The 15,676-nt window shown below is 42.8% G+C and overlaps 1 protein-coding gene across 4 annotated transcripts in view; it reads left to right on the plus strand.

The window, feature by feature from the left end:
• Positions 1–15,676, plus strand: part of LOC144087977 (adhesion G protein-coupled receptor L1-like) — a 121,975-nt gene that overhangs the window by 98,191 nt on the left and 8,108 nt on the right. For all 4 annotated transcript variants that reach the window (XM_077618135.1, XM_077618136.1, XM_077618133.1 and 1 more), the window contains 14 exons: positions 2,223–2,510; positions 4,759–4,862; positions 5,727–5,912; positions 5,987–6,025; positions 7,891–8,071; positions 8,444–8,566; positions 9,902–10,113; positions 11,317–11,490; positions 12,129–12,338; positions 13,152–13,372; positions 14,240–14,306; positions 14,488–14,579; positions 15,269–15,437; positions 15,513–15,668. In XM_077618135.1, the coding sequence (XP_077474261.1) occupies positions 2,223–2,510; positions 4,759–4,862; positions 5,727–5,912; positions 5,987–6,025; positions 7,891–8,071; positions 8,444–8,566; positions 9,902–10,113; positions 11,317–11,490; positions 12,129–12,338; positions 13,152–13,372; positions 14,240–14,306; positions 14,488–14,579; positions 15,269–15,437; positions 15,513–15,668 (2,222 nt within the window). The remainder of the gene's footprint in view (positions 1–2,222; positions 2,511–4,758; positions 4,863–5,726; positions 5,913–5,986; positions 6,026–7,890; positions 8,072–8,443; positions 8,567–9,901; positions 10,114–11,316; positions 11,491–12,128; positions 12,339–13,151; positions 13,373–14,239; positions 14,307–14,487; positions 14,580–15,268; positions 15,438–15,512; positions 15,669–15,676) is intronic.

Below are 15,676 nucleotides of genomic sequence, written 5' to 3' on the forward strand. Positions count from 1 at the left end.
GTCCACATGGATTGGCCAAACAGCACTTGTACCTCCAAAAAAAATAAGATCCTTCATGACACCATTCGAAAAAAAAACAGTTCGACTTTTCCTAGCGGTTGAAAAGAGAATGCCAAATGACACTTGAGAAAGTCAGCGCGCCGATAATTAGGGTTACAAATACTTTTTGGGGGCCCCTTCAAAGCGCCGTTCCCCGGAGAGCGTGCCGAGAAGAAACGACGGCGGCCAATCTGGCGCTGGTAAATAATTGATCAAATGTACGGGAGAAGTCACCATCGCTAACAACAAGACTTAACGGCCAGATAAAAGCGGCGCGGCGCAACAGCGGATTCCTGAGCGATCAAACGCGACAGCCCGCATCTGCGCCAGACCTTCATTTGGCTCGGGCGCCGCCAAAACCGTCTCTGAGGCCGTGCCAAGATGGTGGCGGCGAAACAGCCAATCCTGGCGTTCGATTCATACCGCGCAAGCGTAGCGTAAAATTCCCCAGCCAAACTTTGGGGGAAAAAAGTGCGACTTATACTCCAGAAAATGCGGGACTTCAAAATGGATATAATATACGCATCAATGTTTAATCTTAATTCACGTTCCCACCGCTTATGATTGGACAGTAAGCACCCAATCAGAATTGCATCCCAACTCCTGATAGGTTGAAAATATTATGAAAATAATAATAGAAAGGTAAGATAATTATGAATATACAGTGGTACCTCGAGATACGAGCTTAATTTGTTCTGGGACTGAGCTCTTATGTCGATTTACTCGTAACTCAAATGAACGTTTCCCATAGAAATGAACTAAAAATTAATTAATTGGTTCCACCCCTTCTGAAAAAACACCCAAAACAGGATATTGGATTGGAAAAACATTTTGATTTGTTCTAATTCGCCATCTATTAACAAAGTAACAAATAACTAGTGGTTTAATAGTACTAAAATGTGTTTAATAGTATTAAAATTAGACAGATTTTGCGAATGGGAGAGATAGAGGGACTTTTTGCACGGCAACGTGCTCGTAACATAACATAAAAAATTTAAATGAACTTGGATGACGATGCAGACACACTCAAAAATAGGTTTAATCTAACCTTACACTAAACTGCATTCTAATTTTGTTTGAAATTTTAATACCTTTCTTCTCCCCAGTTGGCTCTATTGGCCCCGCCTCCACCCTGACTTTCAGATGCAACCTATCAAGTTTGCTTTTGTATTTCATTCAAAATATTCCGAAAATTATGCACTCAAATGTCCTCACATTAGGATAACGCACGACCACTTGCCAACGAGAAATAGTATATACTCCTCTCGTATTAGCGATCGCTCCGCCATTCGCACTGACTAACGGGAAAAAAAACACTGAAAAAAAACGCACGCTTTCGTAGGCTTAGAAGACGTTGTTGTTTTCCGTACGCGATATTTAAAATTGCGTCTCACGCCATACGGCGACGCCGCAACAGCTGGGGATTTGAAAGCGGCCTGTTGGCGCAGATGTTGACGAGAATGGAGGCGGGGAGTTTTCTGAGGCCCGGCCAATCAAAACGGCCCAAGCTGGAGCCAGGCAGAATGCTAATTGGAAGGCGCTTTGAATGCTAATTGAATGAAAAGCCTAATAGAAGAGATGTCTCTATAATCAAAAGAGATCATTAGTTTAATAGGGACATATTAGAGAACATTGATTGTTAATCAATCATTCGGGAAAATGGGTAAAAAAAAAGGTAAAAGTGGCGCCGGGAAAATATTCATTAAAGTCGTGTTTACTTGTCGCTAATGGCGGTCAATGGGAAGGAATATAATTTGGTGGTAGTTTTAATTCCAAAATGTCATCAATTATTCATTATAAATGTGATGAATTGTTATAAAAAGGTGTCACTGTCAAATATAGCCACCAAAATATTCACTCATTGGCTGCCATTAAAGTCTAATCTGTTTGAAATGGGAGGGGCTAAAGTTCGTAGGGTACCACTTCCTCATTTTAGGTCATTTCCTGTATTTTTGTTCCATTTCCTGTTCAGTGGGCCAAAATCAAAATGTAAATAGTCCAAATCCAACAGGAAGTGACCAGAAATGCCCCCAAAATGAACAGGAATTGACTCAGAAATGCCCCCAAATCAACAGTATTGGACTATAATCTGATTGGACGATGAAAAGAGCTTGTTTTTTTTGTATTCTGGAATATTGTAGAATAATTTCCCCCTTTTTCTTTTCTTTTCCTGTTGCGTTCAGGTCCTCTGACCAGCACGCAAGTGAGCGCCACCGTCCCACATCGGCCCCCCGCCACCAACGCCGGTACCTCCACCGCTCGACCGGTGGCCCCCACCCTGCGTCCCGTGGGCTCCATCAACAAGCACCCCGACCTGCGTCCCATCACGGCCACCGTGCCCGTCAGCCGCTGGACGCCGCCTTCCTCGCAGGGTCCCCACGTTTGCGAAAGCAAGCTGGTACGCGGGGTGCAGTGGCCCGCCACGCTGAAGGGGGAGACGGTGGACCGACCCTGTCCCAAAGGATCTCTTGGTCAGTCCTACATCTCTCGAAAATACCATAAAATACTAGTATGACAAATACATTTTTACGGGTGGCGAACAAGTTAGCAAAAATTTGAAACTGCTTGGGTCAAATAGCCACCTAATTAGTTTTTAAAATATAATATATTATTTTGTTTTAATGGGCCCTGATGAATTTGAGTGTGTTTTAAGAGAGGATAAAATAATAGAAACATGAATCGAGGCAAAAAGCCACAGTATGTACAAAATATGATAAGAAGCTAATTTTGGATGGGAGCCACATGCGGCTCGAGAGCCACGTGTTCGCCACCCCTGGTATAAATGGATTGGAAAACATTAGTTTTGACAACCAGTCCTCCCAGTTTAAGTTAATTGAAGATCTCTCGTTGTCAATGGTGGCCATGTTGTGGTGTTTCAGGGTCACTTCCTGTACATGTTGGAACTTTTCTTGTAGATTTTAAGCCATTTCTTGTCGATTTTGGGGATTTTTCAGCTCGTTTGGCATTAATAGCAAGTCATTCTTAAGAATTTAATCCAATCTTTTTATTTTTTTTGTCATTGGAAGTTTTTAGGCATTGATGTTGCTAGATCATCATCATCATCATCATCACAGCTGGGTTGTTTGGCATAAAATGACATACATAAAAGCTAATAGAAGACAAGGAAAGCGTGTAATGCCACGTTTACTGCGGCGTTAATGTCCAAACAGTTCATTTTCAGCCCCCAACTCTGATTCGTCCATCACCGTAAATTGTAACCGATAAGTTAATGGCATTTCTATTCATTTCAATTCATTCAGAAAGCGGATTTAGGGCAACATTCTCAGTTAGCTCAACTAATGCTCATTTATACAGCAAGGCGCTAATGAGCTATATCAAGGAAACACTGTCCATTTATTCCACAGGGAATTGTCCACACTCTAAATGTCCTCCGCTGTTTGGGGAAAAGAATTGTGTAGTCAGTCTGGTCCAAACGTCCCCGAGGAATCGCTCCCCTGCAAATGAAAAGCTGGTCTCCCACAGAAAAGCAGCCGATTGAACGCGGCGGATAATCGAACGAAAGCCGAGGCCTCATCTTTCCATTTTCCCGTCTTTTGCCCAATTCCACCCGAATGCGGCAGCCGGCATTTTAGCCCCGCCTCCCTCTCTCTCCCCGTTTTTGTTTGCGCGACGCTTCTCTCGGTGGGAATACATTAGCGTTACATTAGCCGCCGTAAATTAGCTCGCGGAGCCAATCTGCACGCGGTGGACGAGAGCGGGAAATAGGCCGTTTAAATGCAACGGCGCGTCGCCTCTGATCCTTCTGCTCGCCGCCGCCGCCGTCGTCGTGGTGGTCGTCTTTAATCGCTTCTTTTTTTTCTCCGCTTGGGCGTTAGCGTCCGGGCGACGACCGTTGTTTGCGTTCTCGGCGGGCGGGCGCTTCTCCGAGCTGTCCTTTCGGTGAACTCGTTTCGCTAAACGCGGCACGGCGGATGAAGATGATAGACAACGGGGGAGGAAGATGTTTCCCTTGGAGGCGGGGCGGGGTTGGGGTGAGGTTGGGGGAGGCTTTTATACCACCATCTTTATACTGAGTACATCCTTTGTGCGGCAGGCGCATTTTAAAAGATTATTTTTTATTTTATTTTTAACAGCGTGAAAGCTTGTCCTAATACCCGCGTCCCCCCACCCCAAGCGGTGTGCCCCCCAAGAGGGATACATTATTTTATTCATGGGAAAAAAATAGGATAGGGCCGATGTTAGATTCATTAATAGATATACCGGTGGTTAAGTGGTTAGTGTATTAGCCTCAAAGTTCTGGAGTCCTGGGTTCGAATCCAGGTCAGTCTATCTGTGTGGTGCTTGCATGTTCTCCCAGGCCTGTGTGGGATTTCTCCGGGTACTTCGGTTTCCTCCCATATTCCAAAAACATGCGTGGTAGGCTGATTGGACACTCTAAATTGCCCTCAGCTGTGATTGGTTGTTGTCTGCTCATGCCCTGCGATTGGCTGGCCACCAATTCAGGGTGTCCCCTCACTGAAAATCAGTTGGGATCGGCTCCAGCACCCCTTCAGTGGCTCTAGCGGTTGAGAAAATGAATGGAAATAGGATAGGGCAAAAAGTGGCAAATAACACAATAGCTCGCGTGGCTTTTGTTAGGTAAAATTAGACGTCTCTGGCGGCCAATGGCAGCCGAGGAGTAAAAAGCCAGGCACTCCGGCGTCTCCCGTAATTGCGGCTGGCTAACGCATCTCATTTGTTCACTGTGTTGGTCTCCAGGCATCGCTTCCTTCCATTGTTTGGCCGAGCAGGTGACCTGGAACCCGCGCGGTCCTGACCTGAGCAACTGCACCTCCCCGTGGGTCAACCAGGTAGCCCAAAAGGTGAGACCCCGGAGTGCCCGCCTCTTGGCCTCCCCCCCGTCCCGCCGCGTCTCTCCGTGTATTTACATATCTCCAAGGCTGGCCTTATTAATATACACACTCACTTGAGCTTGGCCCTTCATTAGCACCCATCTGCTCTTGCTACTTAATTAAGTGGCTATACTTTAAGTCAAGTGAGGCTCTTGTACTTTTTAGGTGGCAGGTCACACGGAGGCTGTCAATCAAAAAGTCAATACAGTCCTACCTCTACTTACGAAATTAATTGGTTCCAAGACTTTTTTCGTAACATTTCGTAAGTAGAGGTGTACTTTGTATGTAAATTCTCCACCTCTACTTACGAAATTAATTGGTTCCAAGACTTTTTTCGTAACATTTCGTAAGTAGAGATGTACTTTTTATGTAAATTCTCCACTTCTACTTACGAAATTAATTGTTTCCAAGACTTTTTTCGTAACTTGAAAATTTCGTAAGTAGAAGTGTACTTTATATGTAAATTCTCTACCTCTACTTACGAAATTAATTGGTTCCAAGACTTTTTTCATGACATTTCGTAAGTAGAGGTGTACTTTATATGTAAATTCTCCACCTCTACTTAGGAAATTAATTGGTTCCAAGACTTTTTTCGTAACTTGAAAATTTCGTAAGTAGAGGTGTACTTTGTATGTAAATTCTCCACCTCTACTGATGAAATTAATTGGTTCCAAGAGTCTTTTCGTAACTTGAAAATCTCGTAAGTAGAGGTGTACTTTATATGTAAATTCTCTGTTTACAAGAAGAGCCGCCACAAACGTCCGAACTCAACGCAGATTTATTGATTTGTGTTCTTGACTTATTGATTGTGTTTTTGTGCTTTTTTTTACCCAGATCAAAAGCGGCGAGAATGCCGCCAACATCGCCGGCGAGCTGGCCAATCACACGCGAGGGCGGATCCAGGCGGGGGACATCAGCTCGTCCGTGCGGCTAATCGAGCAGCTCCTGGACATCCTGGACGCCCAGCTGCAGTCCCTCAGGCCCGGGAACAAGGAGTCGGCCGCGCGCAACTACAACAAGGTGGCGCCGCTCGGACTATGCCATCCATCCGTCCTCATTTTCCATCTAAAATCCCGTTTTCTCTCCCCGTCCAGTTCCAGAAGCGAGAGCGGACGTGTCGGGCCTACATCCAGGTAAGACTTTCTTTTTCGTCTGCCAGCTGTCCACACCCGTGAAGGAAGACCGTCCCTCGGGCACGCGCCGTCTTGTTCGCTAATTAGTCGTTCGCTCGCAATCGGACGGTGGAATTTATGATCAAAAATGAAAGCTCCAACATGATTGGAACATTTTTGCTGCGGAAGGAGATGTGAGACTCAAATTGGGTTTCTGTGATGAAAGACACAAAAAAAAGTCCTTTATGAAAAATTGTATGCTACAGTTGTGGTCAAAATGGTTGTTTTTTTCTAAACTGATTTCATCGGGAATTAACTGAAATATAGAGAATTTTCAGTTGTTGATTTCATAAATCTTAATTTAATCTGATTATGAGTAAAATAAAAGAAACAATATGTTATATTATAACACGACTGCACTGGGGGGTCATAATTTTTTATAGTATTCTGATTTGAGAGTAGTTTTAATAACAAAAAATATAGCAGTAAATAATATAATTCAGCACACTAAAGGCTCATGTTTCGTTGTCATTGATGGTGCTAGCCGTCCAATCCATTTTGACCAGGAAAGCCTGGCAGTGATTGATCCATCCCAATCAAAATTGGGCGTCTAGCGCTGTCAATGGCATTCCATGAGTTCAATGGCTGGGCATCAAATGGTTAAATACATTCTAAAAGTACTCTTCCAAGATTTTTTTCCCCAAAATACAGAGAATTAAAACAATACAATTGAATGACACTAAAATTAAATGAGTCAGAGAGTCATAATATGATTATTTGTTTTTTCCAAAAGAGGTATTTTTGATTTGAAGTCCAAAATTTAATGAGGGGAAACATTCATGTCATTAAATTGCACCTGTACATGACTTCCGAATTGAATTTGTACAATTAAAATAAAGGTTGCACTTGTGTCTGCCATCCTCGTCACCAAAGCTGCAATTTCTAATGTCTGCAAAATGCGAAAAATGTAACGTAATATCACCAAAAGTGTGTGTGTGTGTGCTGTCCTTGTTATGTTGAAATATTACTTTCTTTTGTCTGTGACCTTTCTGCTGTACGAGCAGTTACACGACACCACCCAAGATGTCGTTGCGTGAGAAATAGCGCGAACACGCTCTTTTTGACACACGGCGCCGATGATGGAGCCAATTTGAATGGAATTTAGCATTTATGAGCAGGAAAAGCTGGTGTCTGCGTGACACTCCATCTTTCATGGCTACCAATGACATCCTCCATCAAACTATCCAATGCTTGCATTCATTTGATTTCCGACCGCTTAAAGACATAAGTGGAATGTAGCAAAGGAAGAATATATGACGTTTGAGTTGGAATGTTGGGCTAGCCCGGCGGCTAGGTGGTTAGCGCGCCGGACTTGCAGATTTACCGTGCACGTTTTTTGGAATGTGGGAGGAAAACAGAGTATCCGGGGAAAACCCACGGAGAACATGGAAACTCCACACTGGTGGACCGACCTGGATTTGAACCCCGGACCTCCACCGTGAGGCCAACGTGTTAACCACTCAGCTGCCGGGCCGACCCGTTTCGGCAACGTTTAAAAAAGTTTAATGCATTACATGCACTTTAATGCATGCATCATGGGAATTAATGATTTAAAAAATATATAACTGTCAAGTCATCTGTGATAGATTCCCGCATAATAATGATAATAAATGAATGCACAAATATTCAAAATTATTTCATGATAATATCCTCGATATTTGAAGCCTTTTGTCATTCAAAATTCAATTCCAGTGTGATTATACACACAGACCCCTTCTGAAAAATAATAGAAGCCCGGCAGCCCGCCAGGCTTATAAAAGACTGGGGCAAACTTTCATGTAAACATAAACTTGAGAATGTGGGCTTTGTGTTCCTGTTTGTTGAAGGCGGTGGTGCAGACGGTGGACAACCTCCTGCGTCCCGAGGCCTTGGACTCCTGGCAGGACATGAACGTCACGGAGCAGGCGCACACGGCCACCATGTTGCTGGACATCCTGGAGAAAGGAGCCTTCCTGTTGGCCAACAACATGTACGGCAGTCGCTTCTCCGACAGGGCACCCAACATAGGTAAAAACTGCTAAAACATACGCCCCATTTTTGTGGTCAATTCTGACAAAATCATTGAATGTGGCCCGCACAAGATTCTGGAATTCAGGCTACATTTGACGTTCAAACCATGAAAGCCACCAAATCGCTTTAGTTAACCATATTCTTTGTTTTGATTTGCAAATGAATTTTTGCTATATTTTCATTCCTCCGTCCAATCCAATTTGTCTGTTTTTTTTTTGGTTCCGATTTTGATCCCCTGTCTAAAAAATGAAAGTGTGAGGATTTCAAATTGCCCCTGGATTTTTTTCCCGAAGCGGCCCTGAGACAAACCAAAGTTTGGACCCCACTGCGCCCCTGTTCTAAATGCCTTTTGTATTCTTTGCTGGGCAGATTTGGAAGTGCACGTGTTGAGCACAGAAGGAGACCTGCAGGACTTGTCCTTCCCGGCCAATCACGCCAACGACAGCGCCATCCATCTGTCGGCGTCCACCATCAAGCAGTACAGTCGCAACGGTCAGCCATCTTGCCAAAAACAAACTATTGTTGCAACTAATTCTATTTCATCAATTTACGTCGACATTTTAAAAATCTCATGAAGCTATTTTCTAGCCACGCTCACACAAAAACTATTAGTCACCACACAAAATCATATTGGGGAGAGGCGTGGCCTAATTCTAACCGAGTTCGCCGCCAGCCTTACAATTGAAATGGATTTCTATAAGTTTCACTGGCAATGAAAGAGTGAAAGGCTATAAAAAATGTCATCCTGATGTATTTTATTTTTCCAAAAATACACATTTAGGACTATAGTTTGACTGACTGGGAATTTCAAACATTTCATCTGTCGCTACAAATTGAGCTAAATTGGCAAATTCAAACCGAGTTGGCTGCCAGACTCCCATTCCAGCGGAATTGGACGTCTGTGTCAGTGAAATCTTTACAATTCAAATGGATTTCTACAACTTTCACTGGCAATGAAAGAGTGAAAGGCTATAAAAAATGTCATCCTGATGTATTTTATTTTTCCAAAAATACACATTTAGGACTATAGTTTGACTGACTGGGAATTTCAAACATTTCATCTGTAGCTACAAATTGAGCTAAATTGACCAATTCAAACCGAGTTGGCTGCCAACCTCCCATTCCAGCAGAATTGGACGTCCGTGTCAGTGAAACATTTACAATTGAAATGGATTTCTAAAACTTTCACTGGCAATGAAAGAGTTAAAGGCTATAAAAAATGTCATCCTGATGTATTTTATTATTAGTTTGACTGACTGGGAATTTCAAACATTTCATCTGTAGCTACAAATTGAGCTAAATTGGCAAATCCACCGTAAATTTGATATTTGAAAAATAGTAGTGAACGCACACAACTCCACTTTTTTGTCCTCCACATTTGCATTTTTATGCGAATTTAGCCGCCAGTGAGAAGGTCCTTCACATTAATCCACTCATCAGATTAACCAAAAGCGCCGAGACAATTTCCGACTCTTAATCGAACGGGACGGGGAGGCACGTCGATCACAATCGAGACCGCCGAACTCGCCAATCTTGCGCTCTGGTGTCCCCCCCCTCCCCCCTCCTCTGTTGTCTTTCCGCGGCGGGCGACCAGATTAGAATGATTGAAACAAAACGCGCATGAAATATTCATAAATAATACGAGACGGGCCAACGCTTGAGGGCTGAACGTTCCGTTCCGCGTTAAATCTCGCCGGCCGCCGACCAATCCGATGAAAGGCTCCATAGTTCCAACCTTGGCGAATTCCCTCCTTTTGTATCCCCGCCACCGTTAGCGTCATTAGCATATCCCGCCCACGTTTTGACGGCAGATTTTCTCCGCCGCAGGTCAAGTGAAGGTGGTGTTCATCCTGTACAAGAACCTGGGCTCCTTCCTGTCCACCGAGAACGCCACGGTCAAGACGGACGCGGCAGCGGCGGCGGGCCACGGCCGCCGCCGCCTGGCCGTCAACTCCCACGTCATCTCGGCGTCCATCAACAAGGAGTCCAGCCGCGTCTTTCTCACCGAGCCGGTGGTCTTCACGCTCAAACATCTGCAGGTGGGGTCTCGCTCGCTCGCCGCCATTGACAATGTCTTTTTAGCAAATTTTAATTATTTTTTTTGAATTTTTTTTTCCCGTTGATTTCCGGTCCGTTCTCGCTTGTGAAGTCTCAGAATCTGCCGAAATTTTAAAAAATCAAAATCTGTTGTTTAGGCCCGAAAAAAATTGAGATCACTTGACGTCAAAAATGTTTTTGCATTTTTTTCTTGCATTGAATTGAATGCTTTTGTTGTCATTATTCATATATAATTAATTATATAATTTTATTTTTTAGTAAAAATTGTACACATTTTTAAATTATTTAATTTAAACTAATTTTACTATATAATACAAGTATAATGAGATTGCATTCTATATTCATACCCCAATCTCTTACAAAGCTTAAATGTTTTTAATTTTTTTATTTTATTGAATTGAATGCTTTTATTGTGATTATTCAAGTGTAATTAATTATATAATTATATTTATTTCATTTATTTATTTTTAAGTAAATAAACCTATTTTTAAATTATTTAATTTCAACTCATTTTATATAACTATATAATATAATAATGAGACTGCATTCTGTATTCATACCCCAATATCTTAAAAAGCTTAAAGCATAAGAAGCCATGTTTTTGTATTTCTTATTTTTTATTGCAAAGTTCAAATAGCTCGTGGCAAAAGAGACAGTTAATTGCAGCTTAAGAGTTAATTAACCTTTCCAAATAATGCCCAAGTGCTCGTTTCATACCGCAGAAAAATTGATGCTTGCTGACAAACTAATAAAATATGAAATTACTCTTACATGCAACTGGACTTTAGCTTCAACAGACGGTTTAAAAAAAATTGTGTGCGCACAGAATCTAAATCTAATCATCGTTTTTGCCCTGTCACAAGCTTTTAATTTTCTTCCCAAAAAATCTGTATTTTCACATGTTTTTGCCATCAAGCGGTAAAAAAATGCATCGTACGTTTATCAACGTCACGGACAGCCAACGTTGCCTTATTAAATCCATTTCAAGCTGTTACAGCTTGTCGACTGTGTTGTTTATTGTAGAAAAAAAACATGGCGAATCTCTTATGGGATAAAAAAAATCCTGGTTCGTTTTGGATTCAGGACCCATAAAAGGGATTTTGGCCAAAAATGACGGCCGTTTTCCCTCTTTTTTTTTTAACTTGGCCCCTACGAGTGAAGTATTTGTTTTTTTGGCCCTCTAGTTGGAGAACTATTACAGCCCAAACTGCTCCTTTTGGAACTATTCTGAGCGCTCCATGACGGGCCAGTGGTCCACGCAGGGCTGCAGGCTGCTGGACGCCAACGCCACGCACACCACCTGTTCGTGCAGCCACCTCACCAACTTTGCCGTGCTCATGACGCACCACGACACCAACGTGAGTACAGACACACACACACTGACATTTTTGCTCATCTTTTGTCATATTATCCTTTTTTTAAAAACCAAAAATAGGTACAAACCCCAAAATATTTAGTTTTCCATTAACGTCAACTCGGTTTCATGTGGGCCGGACCATTTTAGATATAATATTAAGATTTTTTTAATTATAAATTGATTAAAAGAACTAGATTAAAACCCCTGAATATTCAGTTTTTTCTAGATCTACGCCTACGCTCACAAAGTAACAAATACATATTTAGTGGTTATTATCTTCAATAAAATGTGACATTATTATGTACGCCAGTGTACGAAGTTCTTTCCTTTGAGACGCACGATAGCGGCTAACGGCTAACGGCTAACGGCAGTGTGTGCGACGGTGGTTCGCTCCACTTTTGTGACACTATGTAAAATAATAGCCACTATAAATTGAATTAAATGAACTTCCTTCCACACACACTTAAAAATGGTTGCGCTCTAACCGTGGCAGAGTTTACGAAAATAGTATTTCAGGGCAAAAAATGAGCTTGGAATTTTCCTCGTATCTCAAATTTCTCCAACGTTGGGACACTCGTATGTCAAGGTATTACTGTATTTGTCTTCTTCCTCCCCCCTGATGGCGCTATTTTCCTTCAGTTCCAGGGCCGAATGCACGAGCTGATTCTGTTCGTCATCACCTGGGTGGGCATCGTCATCTCGCTGGTGTGCCTGGCCATCTGCATCTCCACCTTCTGCTTCTTGCGAGGCCTTCAGACGGACCGCAACACCATCCACAAGAACCTGTGCATCAACCTCTTTGTGGCCGAGCTGCTCTTCCTCATTGGCGTGGATAAAACCGACTACCAGGTGAGATGCTTTCCTGGGTCGTGGGTTCGATCCCAGGTGAGTCCTCACTGTGTGGAGTTTGGATGTTCTCCCCGGGTTTGTGTGGGTTTTCTCCGGGTGCTCCGCTTTCCACCCACATCCCAAAAACATGCATGCTAGGCTAGTTGATCACTTTACATAGCCCCTAGTTATGATTGGTTGTTTGTCTCCTTGTGCCCTGCGATTGACTGGCCACCGACTGGGATAAGCTTCAGTACCCCCCGCCACCCATGTGAGGATAAGTGGTTTAGAAAATGAATGAATAGAGCAAGTGAATACATTTGCTCATTTAAGAAAAAAGATTTTAACACTGAAGACCGTTTAGAGAGCAAATGATGTTTTTTGGTCATTTAGAAAAATACATATTTTGTTCTCTTTTTGACATTTGAGGCCCTTTAAGTTCATATTTTTGGGCATGTAAAAAATCTAAACATGAGCTATTGTTAGGGCGGATGAATGAAAGGATTTACAAACAGAGTAGAAATAGATGTCAGTTTAAGACATAACTTTCAAGATACTGATCGATCATTAAAAAAAGTTAAAATGTATTTGTAGCAAACTATTCCACCGCTATAGACGTTGATAGACATCAAATGGATTTGAAGCGGATTGGCTTTAACTGACTTGGCAGATTTCTGCTTTTTCCTTCTCCACTTGAAGCCCATTGGCTGCACGATCTGCTAGTTTAGCCTTTCTTCTGTCTTGCTCCTCCTCCTTTCTCCTCCTTCTTCTCCTCCACCTGAACTTCCTTCTCTCCGTCCCTCTGCTCCGTCTTTCCTCCCCCCTCGGCTTCAGATCGCCTGTCCCATTTTCGCCGGACTCCTGCATTTCTTCTTCTTGGCCGCCTTCTCGTGGATGTGCCTGGAGGGCGTGCAGCTCTACCTCATGCTGGTGGAGGTGTTTGAGAGCGAATACTCGCGCAAAAAGTACTACTACCTGTGCGGCTACTGCTTCCCCGCGCTGGTGGTGGGCATCTCGGCGGCCATCGACTACAGGAGCTACGGCACCAAGAAAGCGTACGTGCCCGGACGGGTCGCCGACCGTCTTCCTTTTTTTACCCGTTGCCGAGAGGGTCATATCTGTCGCCTCAATACAATGCAATACAAATATAATATAAAATAAATCAAGAAATATGTAGTCAACATTGATTAGTCAACATTGATTAGTCAACATAGATTAGTCAACATAGATAAGTAGTCAACATAGATAAGTAGTCACCATAGATAAGTAGTCACCATAGATAAGTAGTCAACATAGATAAGTAGTCAACATAGATAAGTAGTCAACATAGATAAGTAGTCAACATAGATAAGTAGTCAACATAGATAAGTAGTCAACATAGATAAGTAGTCAACATAGATAAGTAGTCAAAAACAAGTAGTCAACATAGATAGGTATAGTCAACATAGATAAGTAGTCAACATAGATAAGTAGTCAACATAGATAAGTATTGTCAACATAGATAAGTAGTCAAAAACATAAGCAGTCAACATAGATAAGTCAACAACATAAGTAAGTAGTCAACATAAGTAGTCAACATAGATCAGTATAGTCATCATGGATAAATAGTCATATATTCGTAGTCAACAACATAAGTAGTCAACATAGATAAGAGGTCAACTTGAATAAGTAGTCAACAGAATAAGTAAGTAGTCATGAATAAGTGGTCACACAAATAAGTAGGAAGAAAAAGAGAGTAAAATGGTTAACAGCCTATGGAGTCTTAGTTGAAGTACAAGAAAATGCATTAGTTTTGATGAGGTCCTCCTAACTAGTATAGTTTGTCTTCCGCCGAGACGAAGAAATAACGGCGTGAAGCTGGCTGGGGGCTGGCTGGGGGATCGCTGGGGTCTAATTCCCGTCTCCTCTGTGTGCCCCTCCAGATGCTGGCTGCGGATGGATAACTACTTCATCTGGAGCTTCATTGGACCCGTTTCATTTGTTATTATGGTATTAGCTTTACTGTCTGCTGCTCGGTGTGATATTGTGCAGTCAAACCTGAAGACTATCTGCGGGCTTTAGTTTTCTTTCTCCTGGAGGTCACGCAGAGTGCACGGGCGCACGTTCGGCTCGGCTGCACTTTTATTTGATTGCTCTCTCTCTTTTTCTCTCTTTCTCTTTCTTGTCCAAGCTCAACCTGGTTCTGCTGATGATCACTTTACACAAGATGATTCGAAACTCGTCGGCACTCAAGCCTGACTCCAGCCGTCTGGATAGCATCAAGTGAGATGGACTTTTGCACTTTGCTAACCGATGCCACCTCGGGGCACCAAAACCAGATTCCCGGCCGTTTTGATTCGTTCGGAGTTCAAAAGTTGGTCGCCGTGTGAAATACGGACATTTAAATCCCCCCGTTATTCTGCTTCAAAACATGCGTATGCGTCTTTGATTGAATGAATTTCATTCATTTCAATTGGTCATTTGGGATGCAACTTTTACTTCCGTGTTTTTCAGACAGAGTCCTCAATGGTGAGGAAAATATCATTTAAATAAATATGATAATAGAAAAATTTTAAAAAAATATATATATATATATTATATAAGTCACACTGGAGCATAAGTTGCATTTTGGCTTGGCAATTTTTTAATTACCCTCATTTTCTAAAAAATAAGTCGCACCAATGAAGAGGAAAAAGAAATATAGAAGTCGGATTCTTGGGCGAGCCATTGAATTAGAAACCAAGAACAAACATACATCAAAGTAACAATATCAAAATGAAGTGTAACAGGCTAAATAGGCACCGGAGATCAGGGAATAAAAACATACTAAAAATCAAGTTGCACTATTAGTCATAAGCCTCACCCAACTATGTAAAAACGTGTGCCTTATAGTCCAGAAAACACAGTAAATAAACTGAAAACTCCTATTAACCACATGTAAAATAACAACTTGCTTTTTTCTTTCTTTCCAGATCGTGGGTTTTGGGCGCCATCACCCTGTTAGTCCTCTTGGGGCTGACTTGGGCCTTCGGCCTGATGTTCATCAACGAGAACTCGCTGATCATGGCCTACCTTTTCACCACATTTAACGCTTTCCAGGGCATGTTCATCTTCATTTTCCACTGCGCTCTTCAGAAAAAGGTATTTTTCCCCAAGGCGACCCACCCGCCTTCGCAAACATCCCGCCGGACCAAATATCCTTTCCCCACGCCGCAGGTCCACAAGGAATACAGCAAGTGCCTGCGACACTCGTACTGCTGCAGCCGCGCCTCCACCAGCAGCTCCCATGGCGCCATGAAGAACTCGGGCCTGCGCGCCAACAACCGCTACTACAGCGGCAGCCAAGCTCGCCACGCGGCGGCCCACCGACAGGTGAGCGC

This window comes from Stigmatopora argus, chromosome 14 (assembly GCF_051989625.1).
Source record: "Stigmatopora argus isolate UIUO_Sarg chromosome 14, RoL_Sarg_1.0, whole genome shotgun sequence".
NCBI lineage: Eukaryota > Metazoa > Chordata > Actinopteri > Syngnathiformes > Syngnathidae > Stigmatopora > Stigmatopora argus.